We start from the raw sequence: 18,868 nt of genomic DNA, 5'->3' as shown, positions 1-18,868 counted from the left end.
GCCAGAGCAGTTTGTTTAGAAGGCACAAAGACTGGAATAGCAGGTCTGAGCACAGGGTTTTATTAGTCATTATTTAGTAACTTCCTGCTACCTCCCCACCCTCATCCCCCTCATTTATAAGATAAGGGGCTTTGAGTTAATCACCCCAAGGGTACTTCCAGCTCTAAGCAGAGGCCTGATCTGAAGATCATCCTTCTTTTAGGAGGAATGGGGTAGAGAGGAAAGTGGGAGGGGGTTCAGGATGGAGGGGACACGTGTATACCTATGGCTGATTCATATTGATGTATGGCAAAAACCATCACAATATTGTAAAGTAATTATCCACCAATAAAAGTAAATAAATACATTTTTAAAAAAAGAAGCAGAATCCAAAGAGAAGTTGACTTTTTCTATCCTGGGTTATCTTTTTGTCTCTTGGTTGCCACTTTGAAATTTCTCACATTGCCGTAAATATCTTAGACCAAGGGGAAGGCCTACAGAACCGAAAGAAAAGGGAATCATTAAATTGTTCTAACTCTAGCTGTTGGTAGATCAATGTTAACGGGAGTTTCTAGTATGTTAGTTTCCAATTGCCATGTAACAAATTATCACAAATTTAGCAGCTTGGAATATCACAGACTTCCATCTCACAGTTTCCATGGGGGTGGGGCCCAGGCACTGCCCCACTGAACCCTCTGCTGAGTCTCCCAAGGCTGCAGTCAAGGTGTCAACCAGGGCTGGCGTCTCGTCTGGAGCTTGGATTTCCCTTCCAAGCCTCTGTGGTTGTTGGCAGAGCTCACTTCCTTGCAGCTGTGGGACTCATGGCAGCTTGCAGCTTCTTCTGGGCCAACAGGATAATGTCTTTTCTGGTCTCTCTGCTCAGAAAAGGCCTAACCCTCTTTTAATGGCTCACCTGATTAGGTGAGGCCCACCTGGCTACTCTCCCCTTTTTCAGACTTAACTGATTTGGGACCTTAATGACCTTTCACCTTTGCCCTATCATGTCATGTCACCTAATCATGAGAGTGGGGGATTATACAGCACCTGTACCCCAGGTGTTGGGATCTTGGGGTTCAGTCTGCTTACCACACTAAAGAAGCTTTTTTCTCCAATGAACTTGTCATCTGTCTTGCTTTGCTCCAGTTGTTATACTTGTGGCCACTGGCTACCATGCAAAAAATGTCCCGTGACAGTCCCCTAAGACACTGTGTCCTGTTCTTCATTCAGACCTTGTCCGGTTTGCCTGACCAAGACACCTTCTACGACGTGGTGGACTGCCTGGAGGAGCTGGGCATTGCAGCCGTGTCCCAGCGGCACTTGACCAAGAAAGGGACTGACCTGGACTTGGTGGAGCAGTTGAACATCTATGAGGTAAGAGGATATGCCTTTTAAGGGCCTTGTACAGCTCAGACACATCAAAGGCTGAGATAAACGTCCTCTAGACCAGTGGTTCTGCATGCAGTGTGGCAGCATTCGCAACACCTCGGAGCTGCCAAAATGCAAGTTCTCAGGCCCCACCTAAAACCTGCTGAAGCAGAAACTCGGAGGCTGGGCCCAGATCTGTGTTGTATGACCCTCCAGGTAATTCTGAGGACACTCCAGTGTGAGAATCCCTTATCTAGGAGAAATTTGGTAGCTTGCTTGCTTATTGATTGAGTGATTGCTATTTTAAAGAACATTCATTCTTGAGGAGGAGAGAGAGTGAGAGAGAGGCATGGAAAGCATGTTTCCTATCCTGCTGGTAGAACTTCTGGCAGGCTCTACATACTTTGTAAGAGTCCAGTGCGGAATGAAAATGTGGGAAAAATGCTATTTGAGATACTAAACTTTTCACTTTCTTCTGCCTTGTCTCTTGCCTCATCATGGTATTTAAAAATTTTTTTTTTAATTATTTTTTTTATTTTTGGCAACTCTGAAAAGTGAAAAAGTGAAAGTTGTGTCCAACTCTTTGTGACCCCATGGACTATACAGTCCATGGAATTCTCCAGGCCAGAATACTGGAATGGGTAGCCTTTCCCTTCTCCAGGGGATCTTCCCAACCCAGAGATTGAACCCAGGTCTCCCGCATTGCAGGCAGTTTCTTTACCAGCTGGGCCACAAGGGAAGACCATGAATACTGGGGTGGGTAGCCTATCCCTTTTCCAGCAGATCTCTGGGTCTTTGTTAATGCATGCAGGCCCTTCCTCTCTAGTTGCAGCAAGCAAGGGCTACTCTCTAGTTGTGGTGCTCGGGCTTCTCATAGTGATAGAAAGCTTCTCTGATTGTGGAACATGGGCTCTAGGGCATCTGGGCATCAGTAGTTGTGACTCACAGGCTCTAGAGTGTGGGTAGTTGTTGTGGTGCCTGGGGTTAGTTGCCCCGTGACATGTGGAATCTTTCCGGACCAGGGATCAAACTCCTGTCCACTGGCAGGTGAATTCTCAACCACTGGACTACCAGAGAAGTCCCTGTGGTGTTTTTTTGTTTCTTTGTTTTTTGTTTTCCTTTCGCTACAAGTATGTACTCTTTGGAGAATATTTGGAAAATACCAGAAAATGTAAGATAAAGAAATCACCCATAATTTTATTTACTAACTGTGGTTAACATATTAGTCTGTTTTTCTAGCCTTTTTTGTGTATGTATAGACTATCAACTCCAGAGAATGCCACCCCACTCCAGTACTCTTGCCTGGAAAAATCCCATGGATGGAGGAGCCTGGTAGGCTGCAGTCCATGGGGTCACAAAAGAGTCAGACAAAACTTAGTGGCTAAGCAAGAACAACATTAACTATGGGGACAGTACTCTGTATACAGTGTTGTGTACTGAATTTTTATTAGTAAATATGTTTGAACCATTTTGTCATTGAATCATCTTCAAGAATTTTGTTTTATTAGAAACATAATATCCTGTTTGTATGCAAGTACCATAATACATATAATCAGTTTCTCTTTGTTCGGATTTAGATGACTTCCAAGGTTTTGCAATTATAAATGCTGCTATGATGAACAGCTTTGTTCATAAATCTGTGTGCACATAAAGCTGACGTCCTAGGAGAGGTATTTCCCAGCTAAATGGCTCCACTGTAATCTTCGCTGGGTAGAAGTGGAGAGACTGACATGTAACTTACTACTTCCTAAAAGTTACTCTCACAAGTGACAAGCAGAATTATCTTTGTAGGATCTTAGGAGAAATCAGAGGAAACTGAGTCAGAGAGTCTGCGGTCAGAGCGCAAAGCTCCCCACGGCCAGCCAGCTCTCTGTGCTCCTGCTTAGGGCACCCTCTCCTCCAACGAAGCCTCACTTAGTCACCCAGTTATCTGCTCACACTTTCATGTTTCATTATCAGTGAGTGATGGAGGGGTATAGAAGACAGGATAACATAGGGGTATGGTAAGAATACTAAAGATGGAGAAAGAAGGGAATAGACAACTGGCTTACAGGACTGTAGAAGACAGACTTTCCCCAATACAGACACCTCCCTTCCTCACCCCCTTAACTCCTGTTCAGAAGCCCAATCTCTGCTCAACCAGGGGCTTGTATGATTATAGCTTGAGATTCTGTGTGGTCAAAAGGAATGATTATGTGTCCGACAGCTGGGGCCAGCAGAGTTAAAGCGTCAGGATCCTTCTTAAGTTTTTCAAAGAGGCTGCTTGTGTCTTCTGATTCAACTCTGGTGAATAGCTGAGTCACTTTCATGTCTGAAGATTCAGCTGGCTCAAGGACACATACTACTTGTTGAAGGGAGAAAATCAAGTCGTGCTGAATAATACCACTCACAGCATAATTGACACCTACAGTGCACTGTGGCTGAGACTTCTCAGTGTTTTGTATGATAGTTGCTTGAGTTTCAATCCAGACATATCCACCATATACCAGAAGACAGCATCATACAGGTGAATTTCCCACCAGTGAACCAACTGGGAGAGAACTTTGAAAAGTATGCTGGATCCCTCCCCCAGGAGACTACTTTCGGCTTCAGGGCACGCTTATTTTCCAGGCTGCCTTCCTCTCAAGCTTCCTCCCCGTCTTCCTCTTTCCATTCATGCCAGTATTTCAAAAGGTGTTCTGGGTCCACCATCTTTCTTTGGTCAAATGGCATCTGCTTAATATTTTAGCATTAAGTGCATATCATTCACAAATGTAGATTATATGTGTCACTCAAAGAACAACAAAGCAGACACCCGTTGCGATAGTTAACTTTATGTATCAGCTTTACTGGGCCACAGACTGCCCAGATATTTGATCAGACATCATCGTGTGTCAGTGCAGTGTGTATCCTTAACCTTCTGGGTGAGGTTAACATTCACACTGATAGACTGAGTAAAGACGATTGCCCTCCTCCCTGTTGGCAGGCCTCATCCAACTTGTTGAAGGCCTGAATAGAACAAAAGGCTGAGCAAGAGAGAATTCACTCTCTGCTGACGGAAATGAGCTGGGACGTAGGTTACCTCTTACCTTTGACCTCCAGCTGGAACTGACACCATTGGCTCCCTTGGTTTCCAGGGCTTTGGGCCATAGATCTTGGGACTTCTCGGTTGCCATAATCATGTCAGCCCATTCCTTATATTAAATCTCCATATATATTTGATTTATTTTGTTTCTCTTGAAAATTCTGACTAATACACTTGTGTTTAAGAGCAAGAATATTACCAGTAACTCAGAAGTGTCCTCAGTGGCCCTTCCTGGTGTCATTCAACTAACTCCCAGCACCATTCTCTTGCCTTTTTTTTTTTTAATGGTTTTGTCTGAAAATAGCTATTCTGAGCTAACACAAATGATCATATTATCAAGTAAGAATTGACCATCTGAGATCTTGCTGTCTATAGCAGAGCTATACTAATCTACCTAGGCTACTACTTTCCAGAATACACAGGTGCAGGGATGCAGGGAGAGATCTGGGTCATCCCTTGTGACTCCTAGGTCTTTTTCTTATGCATCAGGCGTGGGCTTTCTGACCCAGAATAATAGACAGGGTTTCCAAGTGCGATTTCCAAGTCACCTTGCCCTGCGAGTAATATTCAGTTATGAAGCATCCCTATTACACAGCCCAGAGTGTCATGGCTTATCAATCCATAAATTCTGTGTTCACTTAGTATAGGGGATCCTTAGCCAATCCTGGCCTGCTAAAGACATTCCAGAAACAAGAACTCTCATTTTAGGAAATGTCATCAGGCTGTTTATTAGATAGTCTAGTTATTAGCATATTTACAAAAGATTAGTTGGGGTCATTGACTTCTTTCTTTCCCTAGAAACATCACTCCTATGAAAGGGGTGGAGGGATTGCAGACCAGCTGCTTTAACTCCTTCCTCCCTGTCTGTATCCCTAAACAACACATGGCTTAATTTTGTCTTTTTATAAATGGGACCATACCACATGTGCCTTCCTACAGTTTCTCTTTGGCTTGATTTTGAGACCTGCCCATGTTGCTATGTGGAGTTCTAGTTTGCTCATTTTCACTGCTGATGAATATATCCCAGTTTATTTATCTGCTCTTCGCTTGGGTGTTGGCTAGCTACAGTTTTGTTGCCATGACAATGCTACCATGAGCGTTCTTGTCCTTTTTTCTTTGTGTGTGTATATGCATGTGCAATACTTACTATGTTTGGGTATCAATTCTGTTCTTGCTTTGTAAAAATATTTAGAAGCTTTTCTTTTTTCTTTCTGCCTTTGTCTCTGGTCTTTGATTATCTGATAGAGCTCCCTTGGGAAATTGTGTGGGCTTGTAATGATGATGATGGAGTGGCAGAAGAGGAGTGTGTGTGTGTGTGTGTGTGTGTGTGTGTGTGTGTTGGAGGCAAGAGATCTTTGGTAACTATGCTTTATTCTATGGATATTGGTTTATGTAAACTTCCTATCTTTATTGGTATTGGCTTTTACAAATCATGTTTTCCTAGGAAATATCCATTTCATCTGGATTTTTTAAGTGATTACTAAAGAGATATGTAAATAGTCTCTTATGAATGTTTCTAATTTCCTTTCCTTGAGAAGTTATTTTCCTTTGTTAATTTTTGTGGTTGTAATTTCTCCCCCTTTTTCCTCTAGGTTAACTAGTGGTTTGTCTATTTTGTTGTTGTTAATTTTGACTTATATATGATTTTCAGTGCTCTTCTGTTTTGTAACTCAAAACATTTTTATCTTTATGATTTCCTTCTTAAATTTTCTTTCAATTTACTTTGTTGTCCTTTTTAGATTTTAGAGTTGTTTATCTGATTCATTTCTTTTTATCTTTTAATCATCTTCTCCTTCCTGGAATATAACCCACTTGGTCATGATGTGTGTTTTTTGTAATGTGCTTTTGGAATTCTGTTTGATACTGATTTGCTTAGAGTTTTAGACAAATAGTCATAAGTAGAGCTGGCCTCCATCCTCATCCTTCCCCCAGCTTTCCCTCTCTTCTCTTTTTGTATGCCATCCCTATCAACTTGGGCATCACTGTTATGCTCACATCATAAAAGAGTGGTGCTAGTGGTCATGAGACCAGTCTTGTACATTGCTGCTATACAATGCATTGCTGGTGGCTATGTCTATGGGTGTCTCCAGGGCACCTCTTGGACTGTTCCTCATCAGTGTCCCTCCTGGCTCTTCTCTGTCTCTTCCTTTTCAGTGTTGGGGTTCTTCATCAGACCTCCCCTCTCAGTCTAGGCAGCCTGAGCTGTGACTCACCCAGTGAGTTCAGCAGCTTTGGCTGCAGCTGATACCTTGACCTGAGCTGTCTGCAAGGTTCATGGCTGCCTGCCCCTCTGCCTGCTTGTCTTTTTGCATTATGTTCGTTTATTCGTTGAAGGTATGTCATGCACTCTGAACATTCAGAGACAGAAGATCTGTCCCTGTTCCAAGGAACTTTCATTCTGTAGTCTCAGACAAGCAGAGGGCTGATTTCCCAGCAGCTATATTTGATGGCACAGAGGGGCATGGAAAGTGTCAGAGGAGCTCAGATTATGTCAGACAGGGCCACCTAAAAGCTGCATATGACATGACCCAGCCCTCACAAAACCCTATATTCCGCCCCCCCATGACAAAAACAAAATTCCTGCACAGTCTGTTCGTTTCTCCACCTCTGCAAAGAACAGTCTCCCAGGTTACAAACCTGGAGCTGTCTTGGACCTCCTTCTCTCTCTGCCCGTCCTCATACTTGGAGGTCTGATGGCTGAAGACTGCAATTTCTTCTCCATTCCCCTAGCTCAGGTCCTTGTTGTCTCTTACCTGGATTATTGCTATAATCTCATTCCTTTGTTCACCTGTGAGTCCGTTCACTGAACAGAACTTCACAAGCACTGATTATGTACCCAGCGCTATTCTAGGCCACGGGACTCAGCAGCAAACTAGACAGACAAGGCCAGTGCCCTGAGGGGATGCACCGTCTCATGGGGTGCAGACAGTGACCCATACGTGAGTAAGCTGATACCCTGAGGCTGCTGGCATGTCTGTGAAGAAGAGAGACTGGGTGAGCTGAAGGTGAGACACTGAGTGGATGGGCCCCCACCCCCGGCCTGAGGAGGTGGCCTAAAGCAGGATAGTGACAGAGTGGGGCGCAGTGGAGGCTCTGCCTGGTGTGAAAGGAGGCGTGGTGAGGGGCAGCGCCTGGGGAGGATGGCACCTGCAGGACTGTGTCCCCAGGGGCTTCTCGGCTTACTCCCCCTTCCTCACTCCCTGCAGCTGAAAACAAGGGGTCCTCCTCAATGACAGGTCTCACTACAACGTTCCTCCACTTAGGAAAATAAACAAGAGTGAATGAATGAATGAATGAACAAAAAACCTTAAAAACTTTTTCACACCCCGTGGGTGAAGCTGGAATGCCTTGAGTTAGTTCAAGAGCCAACACCATCTGTGACCTTCGAGCTGCCGTGGCCTTGTCTCCGGCAATTCCTAAGATGTTGCTGAAGTTTCAGCCACACTCCACTCCTCTTGTTTCCTGAACGTGGAAGGCAGGTCACCACGGAGCTTCCCTTCCGTTCTCCTTGCTTTGCCTGGACTGTTCTTCCTTCCTGTTCTCAGGTTGGCGGACTCCTTCTTCCCCTGAAGGAGTCACCTCAGATGTCCCCTTTTCCGCATGGCCTCCTTGGCAAGATACAGGAGTCCCGGGCTTGTTGCCTGCGCTTTGTTTATAACCCAGGAGGGAGTGCTTGCCTGTGTTCACACCTCACACTGAACAGTCCTCAGGATGCACTTGCCTGTTGGTTTGCCTTTGTCATCTGTGTCTCTCCTGTCTAACCTCTGTGTTCAGCAGTGCCTTTGTCCAGAGTAGAAGTTAAGTACTTGAGTGAAGGTCTCTTTTAAATATCACTAATAGATGCTGGGCTGAAGGAAGGGCATGATTTAATCAGAAATCAGCCACCTTAAAGGGAAGATGCCTTGGGTAATCACTCAAGGTGAAAACTGAATGCTTGGGTACCAGATAGAGTTAGGATTTTTATTCTTATCTAAAAATTAATGCACTTTTAAAAGTGTTTGGTGCCATAGGACAACTAAGTTGTGGGGGCAGTGAGGAGCCTTATAAGCAGTACCGATATTTTCCTCACAATAGATTATAAATGTTTTCAAGCCATTGCAGAGAACTCTGTTGGGCTTCTAGAATTCTTCTAAATAGTGGAGAATGTCTGATGACCATACATCCTGGACTTTCTGGGGATAGTCCCAATTGCAATTAATTCCATTTTAGAAAGGTGATTTAATCCATGTTTAATTAAATTCATTTGAATTTTTATAGTTCCAAATGATTCTTTCAAATACATAATTTCACAAATCAAAACCAAAAATCTTTTTGGATTGTGTTCTCACTTTTGATGCTGAAAATGTGATCCTTGTAATGGGAAAGGCATCTTAGAGCTGAAGACTTTGGGGGTGAGGGGGTGATTGTTACTGTTAGGAATAATTAATAGGTCCAATCTTTTCAAATCCTTCCTTGTCAAAGGTGATTTTTAAAATGTGTATCAGTTAGCTCTTGCTGCATAACAAATATGCCAAAAAGAGTGGTCTTAAAACAGCAGAATATGCTCATCATTCTGGGGGTCAGAAATTTTGGCCTGGTTCAGCTGAGAGATTCTCATAGAGCTGCAGCTATCTGATGACTTAACTGGGACTGAATGCTCTAAGGTGGCCTTATTCACCTGGTTTGACCTTTAGTGGTGGCTGTTGGCTGGCTATTTGTCATCAGCAGGCTAGCACATACTTCTTCACATGCATTTCAGAAGGGAAGGTCTCAGATGCAAACACTTTTCAAGTGTCTATGTCTTCTGATGTCATGTTGGCCAAAACAAGTCACGTAGAAAATTGTAGACTCAGTGTAGGAGGGGACTACACAAAGATAAGTGAACAGCGAGGCATGATTCCCTGAGGCCCAGTACCATAATCATCTGCCACAACCTGTTCAACCTAATAGAGAATTATCAGCATAGTTCCTTCTTGAAATGGCAGCACTGGCATCCATTTCACCTAAAAGCTGAATCAAGTTGTATAGGTGTGCATTAAAAAGAAAGTGTGGGAGAGCAATTTGGAAAATGATTAGATCTGCTATGTAAATATGGTTGCCTGTCATGGAGGTTAGTAGTAGTATAACAACATAATCTCAAAGAACTGTTAATAGCTTTTGGCCCTCACTAAGAATGTTCAGATTGTTGAATGTTTGATGATATTAAGAAATTATTTTAAGCAGGACAGTGGTATGGTGGTTATGGTTTTTAAAAATCCTTATCTTCTAGGGATATATACGGATATATTAATGGATAAAATTATATGATCTGGGACTTAATCTCAAAAAAACCTGGCTATGGGGTCAAGGGCAGGGAGTAAATGAGACAAGATTGGCCAGGGTTGATAATTGTTGAACTATCATAGGTGATGACACAAAAGTCTTTGTACTCTTCTCCATACTTTGCATTTGTTTGGAAATCTCCACTAATTTTAAAAAGAATGTTTAGATCAGTTAGTGAGCTCAGAGATAGGTAGAAGTTGTCCCAGATGCCACCTTAGTTTGCTCTTCCCTGCTTTCTTGGTAGGATGGGGTAGGGTGTGCAAGCAGTCAGTGCTGGATTCCTCACCTGGGTTTTAGAGACTGTTCTACATTTGATTAAAAGAGTCAGAAGGTATCTGATGAGGGGCTCAGTAGCAAAACACCCCATCATTTGGGTGAGATTAGAAATTGTTTAGGACACGGTTGATCTCACTTTGGGTCCAGGGTAGGACACCACACTTGTGGTTAATTAGATCTGACACCACAGATTCTGAATAAGTCTCTTGGTAAGTGCTGTTCTCTCTCTAGGTCTTTTCCAGAACTTACTGATCTTAACTGTAATTTGTAGTGCTCCCTAGAACCTAAAGAAACTGGAACTGCTACCATAGCCCTGGACATGAAAGCAGGTCTCTTTCCCTGTCATCAGTGGACACTAGTGATTCTAAGATTCTTCATGTAAAATCAAAACTGGGAGTGAAGACCAGCCCCAAATTTCATGTTACAGCTTTCCTGTCTGCCAAGCCTGAGGCTGCCATTGTATCTCCTGGGATTGTGATTCCCACTTACCCCTACCCCCATGCATCCTTTTCTTTGTTTAAGAAGATGGATATTTTGTTTAGGATTGGAGCTTTACACAGCTCTCATTGAATTCCATTTTATGGTATCACGTTGATAATTTTTCAGTACTTTTCATTTAAACAATGATTGTCTCATCTTCCTTGAGAAAAGGCAGTTGAAGTAGATTTCACTTTGTGCACATGCCATGTGCCTCTCTGAAAGCACTGTGAGTGGAATGCTATTTGATCTTTGCATCTCTGAGGTTAGACAAGGAATTAGAACTATCTGAACTCTACTTTATCCCCTAACCTTATCATTCCAAATATGTGCTTAATTAGAAGCAGAATCAATATTTCAGGTCAGAATGAGTTCAAGTGGTCTAGAATTTTTATATCTAAAAATGAAGAAAAAATAATTGGCTAGTAATATTTTAAAGCACTGTGCTTGACTAGGTATATAATCATTGTCAAACTTTCCCCAGAGAATACCATTTACAGTGTTAAAGTTGAGGTGATAAAAGTGATTAATCAAACACATAATTTCTTTCCCAGTTCTTGCAGTTATACTGCAGAACACCCTTACCCCAGGAAACAGACTTTCCAGTGAGATTTTGTAACAGTACAGCTTTTTCTGAACTTTTATCCATTCTTACCTCAAACCTCCCCAGATTATGTCTGCCTAGTAAATTCTAGGGGAACAGAGCAGTCAAAATATTATTAGATTGTCCTCATCTATCTGGGAGTTTGTTATAAAATGTATCTGGCTTGTAGATGGAAGAGTTTTCACTAAATCAGTCTTGTCTAAAAGCTAGAGCTGGAGACAACTGCAGATGGAGCAGATCCAGGGAGGCTTCACTCCTGGGAAACAGGCCGTGCATTTCAGGTGTTCATCCTTGTAAACCGGATGAGAGGGGCCAGCCTGGCCTTGACTCGGCCAAGCTTACCATGCTGTGTGAACACATTTGGCATCAACACTTTGGACATGGGAAACCACTGACTTTGCAATAGCCAGGTTGTCTGTAGATAGGCGATGCCAAAACCAATAGCATGGTTAGCCATTTGGGTCTTTATATTATTTCTCCATTCTCTCACTTTTCAGGACCAGGTTGTGAAATGTGACCAGGAGCACCCCTAAGGTTGGAAAATAGGCACCTCTGGGGACATGGGACTGTGTGGGTCTTTGGGCGTCAAGTCAGAGAGACTGTTGGACTTGCTTGGGCCTGGCCCACCCGGCTGTTAGGTGGCCTGCCCAGGCAGTTCTGTGTGACGTAAGAATCTGTGGGTGTTCCAGGCCCTGGGTTGGAACGATCCCCTGGAGAAGAGAATGGCTACCCACTCCAGTATTCTTGCCTGGAGAATTCCATGGACAGAGGAGCCTGGCGGGCTACAGTTCATGGGGTCACAGAGTTGGACGTGACTGAGTGACTAAGTTTCCCTTTTCACTAGGCCCCTTCATCTGAGGGCACAGGCTGGGGAAGAATTGTCACATTTATTGAGTACCAGCCACAGGGTAGGCCCTACCCCAGCTGCTTTACATGCATTATGTAAGTTATTCTTACCACAGACCTGCAAATGCAATCCTGTTGGCCTCATTTGGTGAGCGAGAGACTCTTGAGCAAGCAATTTGCTGCAGATGATGCCTGGTCTGTTAGCCACACAGAGGTATAGTCAATGACAGCTCCTCGGCTGTGTAGGTTTTGAGAAGGGAGGCATACACATAATTGAAGAAACTGGAGAAAAGATAGGTATAGTCCACAGTTGGAAAGGGTGAGCTCCTGTGAGGAGGAGGTATGCACAGAAACAGTGGGCGTTGATGTCAGAAGACCTATGGAGTAGGATCCAGGATGGAGGAGATGAACAGACGGCAGAGCTGAGTCTTTGGCCAGGCCTCACCCAACTGGGGGCAGGACGAAAAAATCCCTGGGAAGAGGGCAGGGGTGTGAGGTGTGGGGCCAGTTGGCTCCGGTATCTGTTGGGTTGGCCCAAAAGTTTATTCTGAGTTTTCTGTAAGAGCGTATGGAAAAATCCGAACGAACTTTTTGGCCTACCCATATTTGAACGCCAAAGTGGCCAAGTGTGAGTGCTTTTAAGAGGAAGTTTTCTAAAAATCCTAAATTCTAGAGATCCAATCTATTTCTGGTCTATATTTTTGTGATCACAGGTGCAAGCAGGCTCCACACCCACCCGAGGCCAGGCTTGGGGGGTCCCCTCCACCCCCATGCGTGGGGGGGTCTCAGATCAGGCCTCTCAAATGACCTGCAGGTGAGGCTGTTCGTCTTACCTGGAGTTCGTGGTTCCTGCCTCTCTCCTTGCTGCTCTCTGAGCAGCCTCCCTGGGAAGCGAGCTGGGGGTCAGGACCTCCAGGGCTTCCTGTGACGGGGTTTCAGGAGACACTCCACCTCCTGGGCCAGAGAACACCAAGTGGGGGGCAGTTCATGAGAAGGAGAAATGGCCTCTAAAGGGCAGTCCTGGGGTGAAGAGCCCATCTAACTACAAAATAGTTCTCAGATCTTCTCGTGACATCAGTTGACCTTCTCGGATCCATCTGGGAAGATTCGCAGTGGCGAGCATCTTTCGGTTTGGAGGCTGCGCTTTGGGAGGTGCATGGTTGTGATGACCTCGGGGAGAAGCCCCTGCTGCAGGACGGGAAAGGACGGAGTTCAGTGCCCTTTGGGGTGGGACTGTGAGAGGCCTGACCTTGCTCTGTGCACTCTCTGCTTTTCCAGGTGGCACTCCGGCTGGAGGACGAGGACGAGACGGCAGAGCCGCCCCCCAGCGGCTGCCGCGACCGCAGGCGGGCCAGTGTGTGCTCGGGAGGCACGGGCAGTGAGCCCCGGGGCCTGGACCGCAGGCGGAGCCGCAGGCACTCCGTGCAGAACATCAAGAGCCCCCTGTCGCCCCCGTCCAGCCCCTGCCCCCTGTCGGCTCCCGACTTCAAGCCCAGTCAAGTGCGAGATCTCCGGGAAAAGTAAGCATTAACCCAGCCTTGGGGAGGGGCGCAAGGACCCCTAAAAGGGGAAAGGAGGCCCAACCCCACAGGTGTCCTTGACCATCCCAGCCTTTCCTATTCCCTGCCTCTTCTCTACCTTTAAGCCATCATCCACAGTTACCCCAAAACTTCCCAAGGCACGGTGGCCCTGGTGATGCACTCAGACTTGATCTAACTCCCTAAACTCATCTTCACCTACTTGTGTTTTTATATTATTTATATTATTAGCGTCTCAGTTAATGTCTGTGTAGAAAGCTATGCTTTATCAACTAGAAAAGAATCCAAAACACAAAACTTTGGTCTAGAAATAAATGGTATGCCACCACACCAGTGTGAGATTGTTAGAACCTGAGGTACTCATGATAATACATAGTTGAGGTTAAGTAGAACAAATATGTACTTTCACATAATTTCAGTAAACACTAATGCTGTCATTTATTCAGTTAGTCATATAGCATACATTTTTCTGAAGTGCATCTTATAGGCCAGGACTGTTTGCAACCATGAAGACATATGAATGGAAATAGTATGATCTCCATTTCTGTGAACCTCCTATCAGGACTGAGAGAAAGTAAGAAAGAAGAAAGGACATTAAAAAGAAACAGAAAGATTGACAATCCCATGAGAAATTATGTATGTCCAAAATACAAAGTTTGACAAGATCTCTAGGATCTCAGAAGTAGTTCCATAACACAGAGGTCCAGCTGAAGGATGGCTGTGCAGTTCTGGGGTCTGGGTCCAATTCTATCTTCCCAAATGGAAGCCCTCAGTTCACTAGGATGGTGGACCTCCGTGGACCAGTCTGTGCCAGACAGCTCCACCGGGGCTGACTGATACACTCGTTGCCAGTGATCCTCTTCTGCTGCTGGTGGAAATCCTGCTTGCATTATTTGGCTGGAGCATTTTCTCCCATTGTGGGGACCTACCTGAGAGCTACATGTAGGTCAGGAGGCTGCATGATGAAGAACTGAACTCAGAATAGGTGGGATGACCTTAAGACAGTGATTCAGATATGTCCCTTCCTCTCTGTCCCTAAGGGAACACCTGTCCGCACTCTACTAAGAATTGACTTGAGCAGTCTGGTACCCATGGGATCCTGGAACATGAACCAGCCCACACCATTGGGTGCCTCCTATTGCAGGAGAAGGAGGGCATCGATTTGAGAATGATGTGGAAAGAAAATTGAAACTTCTGAGCAGAATGAGAAATGGGAACATTTACTGTGAAATTGCATGTTGTGATCTAAGATCTTTGAGAAACTCAGGCAGTTCTCACAGGGTCCTGAAACTCCCTGTAGTGCTGTTTCTACTGGTTAGAGAAATGAGTATGGAGAGAGTTGGGCAAAGTGGACTGAAAAATCTATTTATGATCACCAAGGATGCTGAAGGTGGGAGTTATGAGGCTTTGGCGGTAGCACTTGGTATATGGTGCTCTGCCTGCTTTGTGTCATGTTTGTTCCTGTTCTCTTTCTTGTCGTTACACTTTTAAAGATTCCTGAACTGTGACTTGGGTGACCACGCCTTGATGGACCGCTTGGGCACAGTCCACAGTTTTGAGGCTCTGGCCTTGGTGGGATCTGGAATAGGACACTCTTTCTGAGTGCTCCTGCCTTAGTGTTTCAAATAGGACTGATTTTTCATTTTAATGAAATGATTAATGTAAGCTTCATAGCATTTGCTTAAGAAAATCCACTTTCCAGTTTATAAAGAAAGATCATGGTTTTAAGATTGATGATGACGAAGTGGCTTCATCTCTGAAGTCTGTTGGAGGGATTTTGCCCTGTGGCCACAAAATCACAGCATGATTTTGGCAGAGATGGGAGTAGGAGAGAGGAAGAGGGTGACGAGAAGCAAATCGGGAAACAGTCCCTGCATGCATAGCTTAGTCACCTGCTCAGCATCTGTGCCTCAAATGTCACCTTCATCGAGAAGTTCATTGTGTTTGATTGCCCGTGGACCTTGAAAGACACAGACCCATACCTGACCTAGACTACTTTTCGTCTGTGTGATCATTCTGGCTCTGCTTACTGCTAACTTGTAACAACATGCCTGCATGCATCACACATGAAGAATTGTAGGCCGGATTGGTTAACTCTGTGTCCCAAATAATGCCAACACTCTTGAAAAGAAGGTAGAACTATGTTACAGATTAGAGATTCATGTTGTCCTCAAATGTATCTATATCTAGCACTCTGTACTCAGATGCTTCTTTTATGTAGCTTGAATTGTATTCTCCTGATGATCCTCTCTAGGGTCCAGGCAGGACAAGAATCATTATCCTCACATTACAAATGAGAAAGCAATCACGGGCTTGGTGCCTTGTGACAAATCTTAGAACCAGGGGACTGAGCCTTGAGTTAAATCTAAGTTTTTGACCTTTGCCTCTTAATGCCCCAGTCATATGCTTCCCACCCGCCACTCCTAAGCATAATGATTGAGTGAGATTTGCACTTCTGGACTTTTTTAGACAAGAAATTTGATTTACATACCATGCAGGTATATTTTTATTCAGGTTCATATGAAAATTCAGAGTCGAACAGGAGAGAATCCCAGAGTCTTCTTATAGACCTAGGCCTGCTAGGCTATGAGCTTTACAAAGGCCTAATAAGGCTTGAAACTCACCTTGCTTTGGTTTCCGAAGAAGTAGAACTCCACAGTGAGCACTCACCAAATAAGGTATGTGTTTATTGTTCATCTGCCACCTAAAAGTACTTTTTGTGATTGTGTGTGCCATAGTTTCACCTTTGCAATTAAATTTACAGATTTGATTGGAAAGAAAAAAAAAGTTGGTGCATTCATTTTTTTTTTTTTTTTACCAAGAAGTTTATTTTTAACATCCAATCATCAAAAGAGCCAGTGTCTCTGATTTAAATTGTAATCATAGTTAATGTTAGGACTAAAAAGTTTTCAGGGTTGTCTAGCCCACAGCAGAAGCCCATTCTATGCCCTCAGCCTCAGACATTCTCCTCTCTGAGGCACCCCATTCTGCCCTCGAACTTCTCAGCTCCTTAGGAAAGCCCCCTGGTCTAAATTTGCTCCATAATGTGGTAGCTTTATTATTGCTTAGAATTTCACTATATGGATAAAATTTCCCTGAAATGTTTCCCTATTCATCCCGGTGCTCACCACTGTCAGCACGCGTGAGGTCCTCTTCCTGTTCTGTGTGACCACCTTTCTGAGAATGAACATGGCCTGGGACTTAATATGTAAACTTGAAATTTCATCCTGTTGACTTCCACACAACATTCCAACCCGCGGAGGTAATTTTGAGCTTCATTTAGTCACTCCTGTTAGCAGTTGTGCCTTCCAGCTTTCAGCCGTGTGTATATTTGAATACACATGGACGAGTGACCTGGCGGGTAGTGGATGCTGACAGCAGCTTGGTGCAGACGACTCCCATGTGCCTCGAAGTCAAGTGTTGGAAACATTCTCTGTCAAGGGCCAGATAATAAATATGTTAAGTTTTACAGGCCAGTCTTTGTTGCAACTACGCAATTAAATTCTCCCTTTGTAGCATGAAAGCCGCCACAGACAGCAGGTAAGCAAGTGAGCATGGCTGCCTTCCAGTGAGACTTTATTTATGGACACTGAGATTTGAGTTTTACATGTTATAAAATATTTAGATTTTTTTCCCCCAACCATTAAAAAAAGTGAAAATCATTCTGACAGACTGTACCCAACCAGGTGGTGGGCCACATTTGGCTCACAGGCTTGCCAACCCCTGTTCTAATGGGCTGGGTTTCTTGAGGGAAGTTGATGGGGAATGGCAGAGATGACAGAGAGGAGTATGTGGCAGACAGAAGCACCCATCATGCCCTAGGAGAGGACTGTTAGGAAACAGCGTCCTTAAGTCCAGGGTTATAGCTAGGAATATTCCGTGAAGACGTGGAGGCTGTTTGCTGATGGACGCTCATGAGTTGTCAGTGGATTATTGACGGGGTTGGAGAAAGCAGAGGTGAGTCAGATGAGGGGACGTACAGAGCCAGTGGGGAGGAGGGCGTGTGGTGATGACTCCAGGAAAGGTTGGGCTGCGCGGGGAGGGGGACTGGAATCAGTCCCAGTGGTGCCAAGAGGAGTCGTCTTCAACCTGCTGTCTGTTGGACAGTCTATGAAGGTGGTAGTCCCCTCCCCATTTGACAGATGAGGAAACTGAGGCACAGATTGGTTAAAAAACTTGCCCCAGATCTCACAGGTTTGGTAAGTGGCCTAGTTGAGTTTGCCTGCACTCAGTCAAACTAGTCTCTGAATCTACAGAACATGTTCTGTGGTGACAAGCTTTTTCTCTTTTGAGGATGAATTAGAGAAAGCAAAAAATCTGTCAGAACAAATGTCCCCTGGAACTTGGTCATCCTACTAAGCTGTGTTGCTTATAGTCACTGTTAAGAGTCTGATCGTGAGATAATCATAGTGGTTTGCTTGTTTTTCTCATAAATTGGCACTGGAGACAGTTGCTAACGAGGAGTTCTGAAAGTGTTCAGAGTAATATCTGCCAACACCGGAACAGCCTTCCCAGCTAATCATAGCTAGCCAGCGATAATCTTGGTGAGGGGAGCAGGAAGGAAGGTATAGAGAGCAAAAGTTCATGGTTCACAGGAAGCCACCGTTAACTGTCCATTATTGGAGGCTTAGCTGTCCTCACGTCTGGGGGGATCATACTTGATGTGCACCAATTAGTGGCCCAGCGGGTGGTGGGAAGAAGGGAGCCAAGCCTTGAGGCTGAGCCTTCAGGGTGGGAGCTGGAGGGAGGTATTCAGAGAGGGTGTGGCTTTCTGTTTTCCTGTGGGAGTAGAAAAGAGTATTGACACCTTTCCACCAGTTACAGGAACCAGTGGACAGATGGGAGAGCCTCACTATGAAATGGTGCAGGGTGGTGAAGCGACCTTTCTGCATTTTGACAGACAGGAGGCATATTTGGATGCCGAGTTCCAAGGCAGTGCTGCGAACTCCAGTCGGTCTCATGACTTGTACACAGAGCTTCACTGCCAAGGCTTATAGATTCCACTCCCTTGTTAGCTGCAGGATCTGCAGCAGAAATAGTCCTGTCTTTCTTGGAAGTAGTTGGCAATGAACAATCAATTCGGAAGCAGGAAAACCTATTACATAACCAGTAGTGTTACAGAGTCCAAGCTTGCCATAATAGCCCAATAAATTGAGAGACAGGGTGTTGGGGTAAGGAATCGTGACTTACTGGGAAGGCCAGCAGACAGAGAAGCCGGTGGACTGGTGTCTCAAAGAGCCTTCTTACCGGAGTTAGAATTCAGGCTGCTTTCATACTAAAAGGGGGGAGGGTGTGACTGGTCGTTGCTGACTTCTTGGTGCTGACCAGATGGAGGGGATGTGATAATCCTCTTACAGCTGTCCACTTAGGTCTGGTCATGATGTTGCTGGAAACCTCCAACAAGGCAAATGTTATTCT

At 44.7% G+C, this 18,868-nt stretch overlaps 1 protein-coding gene across 9 annotated transcripts in view; it reads left to right on the top strand.

The window, feature by feature from the left end:
* FHOD3 (formin homology 2 domain containing 3) overlaps nucleotides 1-18,868 on the top strand; it is a 502,620-nt gene that overhangs the window by 331,043 nt on the left and 152,709 nt on the right. For all 9 annotated transcript variants that reach the window (XM_043888946.1, XM_043888942.1, XM_043888941.1 and 6 more), the window contains exons 9-10: nucleotides 1,207-1,350; nucleotides 13,191-13,432. In XM_043888946.1, the coding sequence (XP_043744881.1) occupies nucleotides 1,207-1,350; nucleotides 13,191-13,432 (386 nt within the window). The remainder of the gene's footprint in view (nucleotides 1-1,206; nucleotides 1,351-13,190; nucleotides 13,433-18,868) is intronic.

The sequence above is a fragment of the Cervus elaphus genome, chromosome 27 (assembly GCF_910594005.1).
Source record: "Cervus elaphus chromosome 27, mCerEla1.1, whole genome shotgun sequence".
NCBI classification, from domain to species: domain Eukaryota; kingdom Metazoa; phylum Chordata; class Mammalia; order Artiodactyla; family Cervidae; genus Cervus; species Cervus elaphus.
Note: the sequence above shows the minus strand (reverse complement) of the source record. Positions and strands in the feature narration are given on the sequence as shown.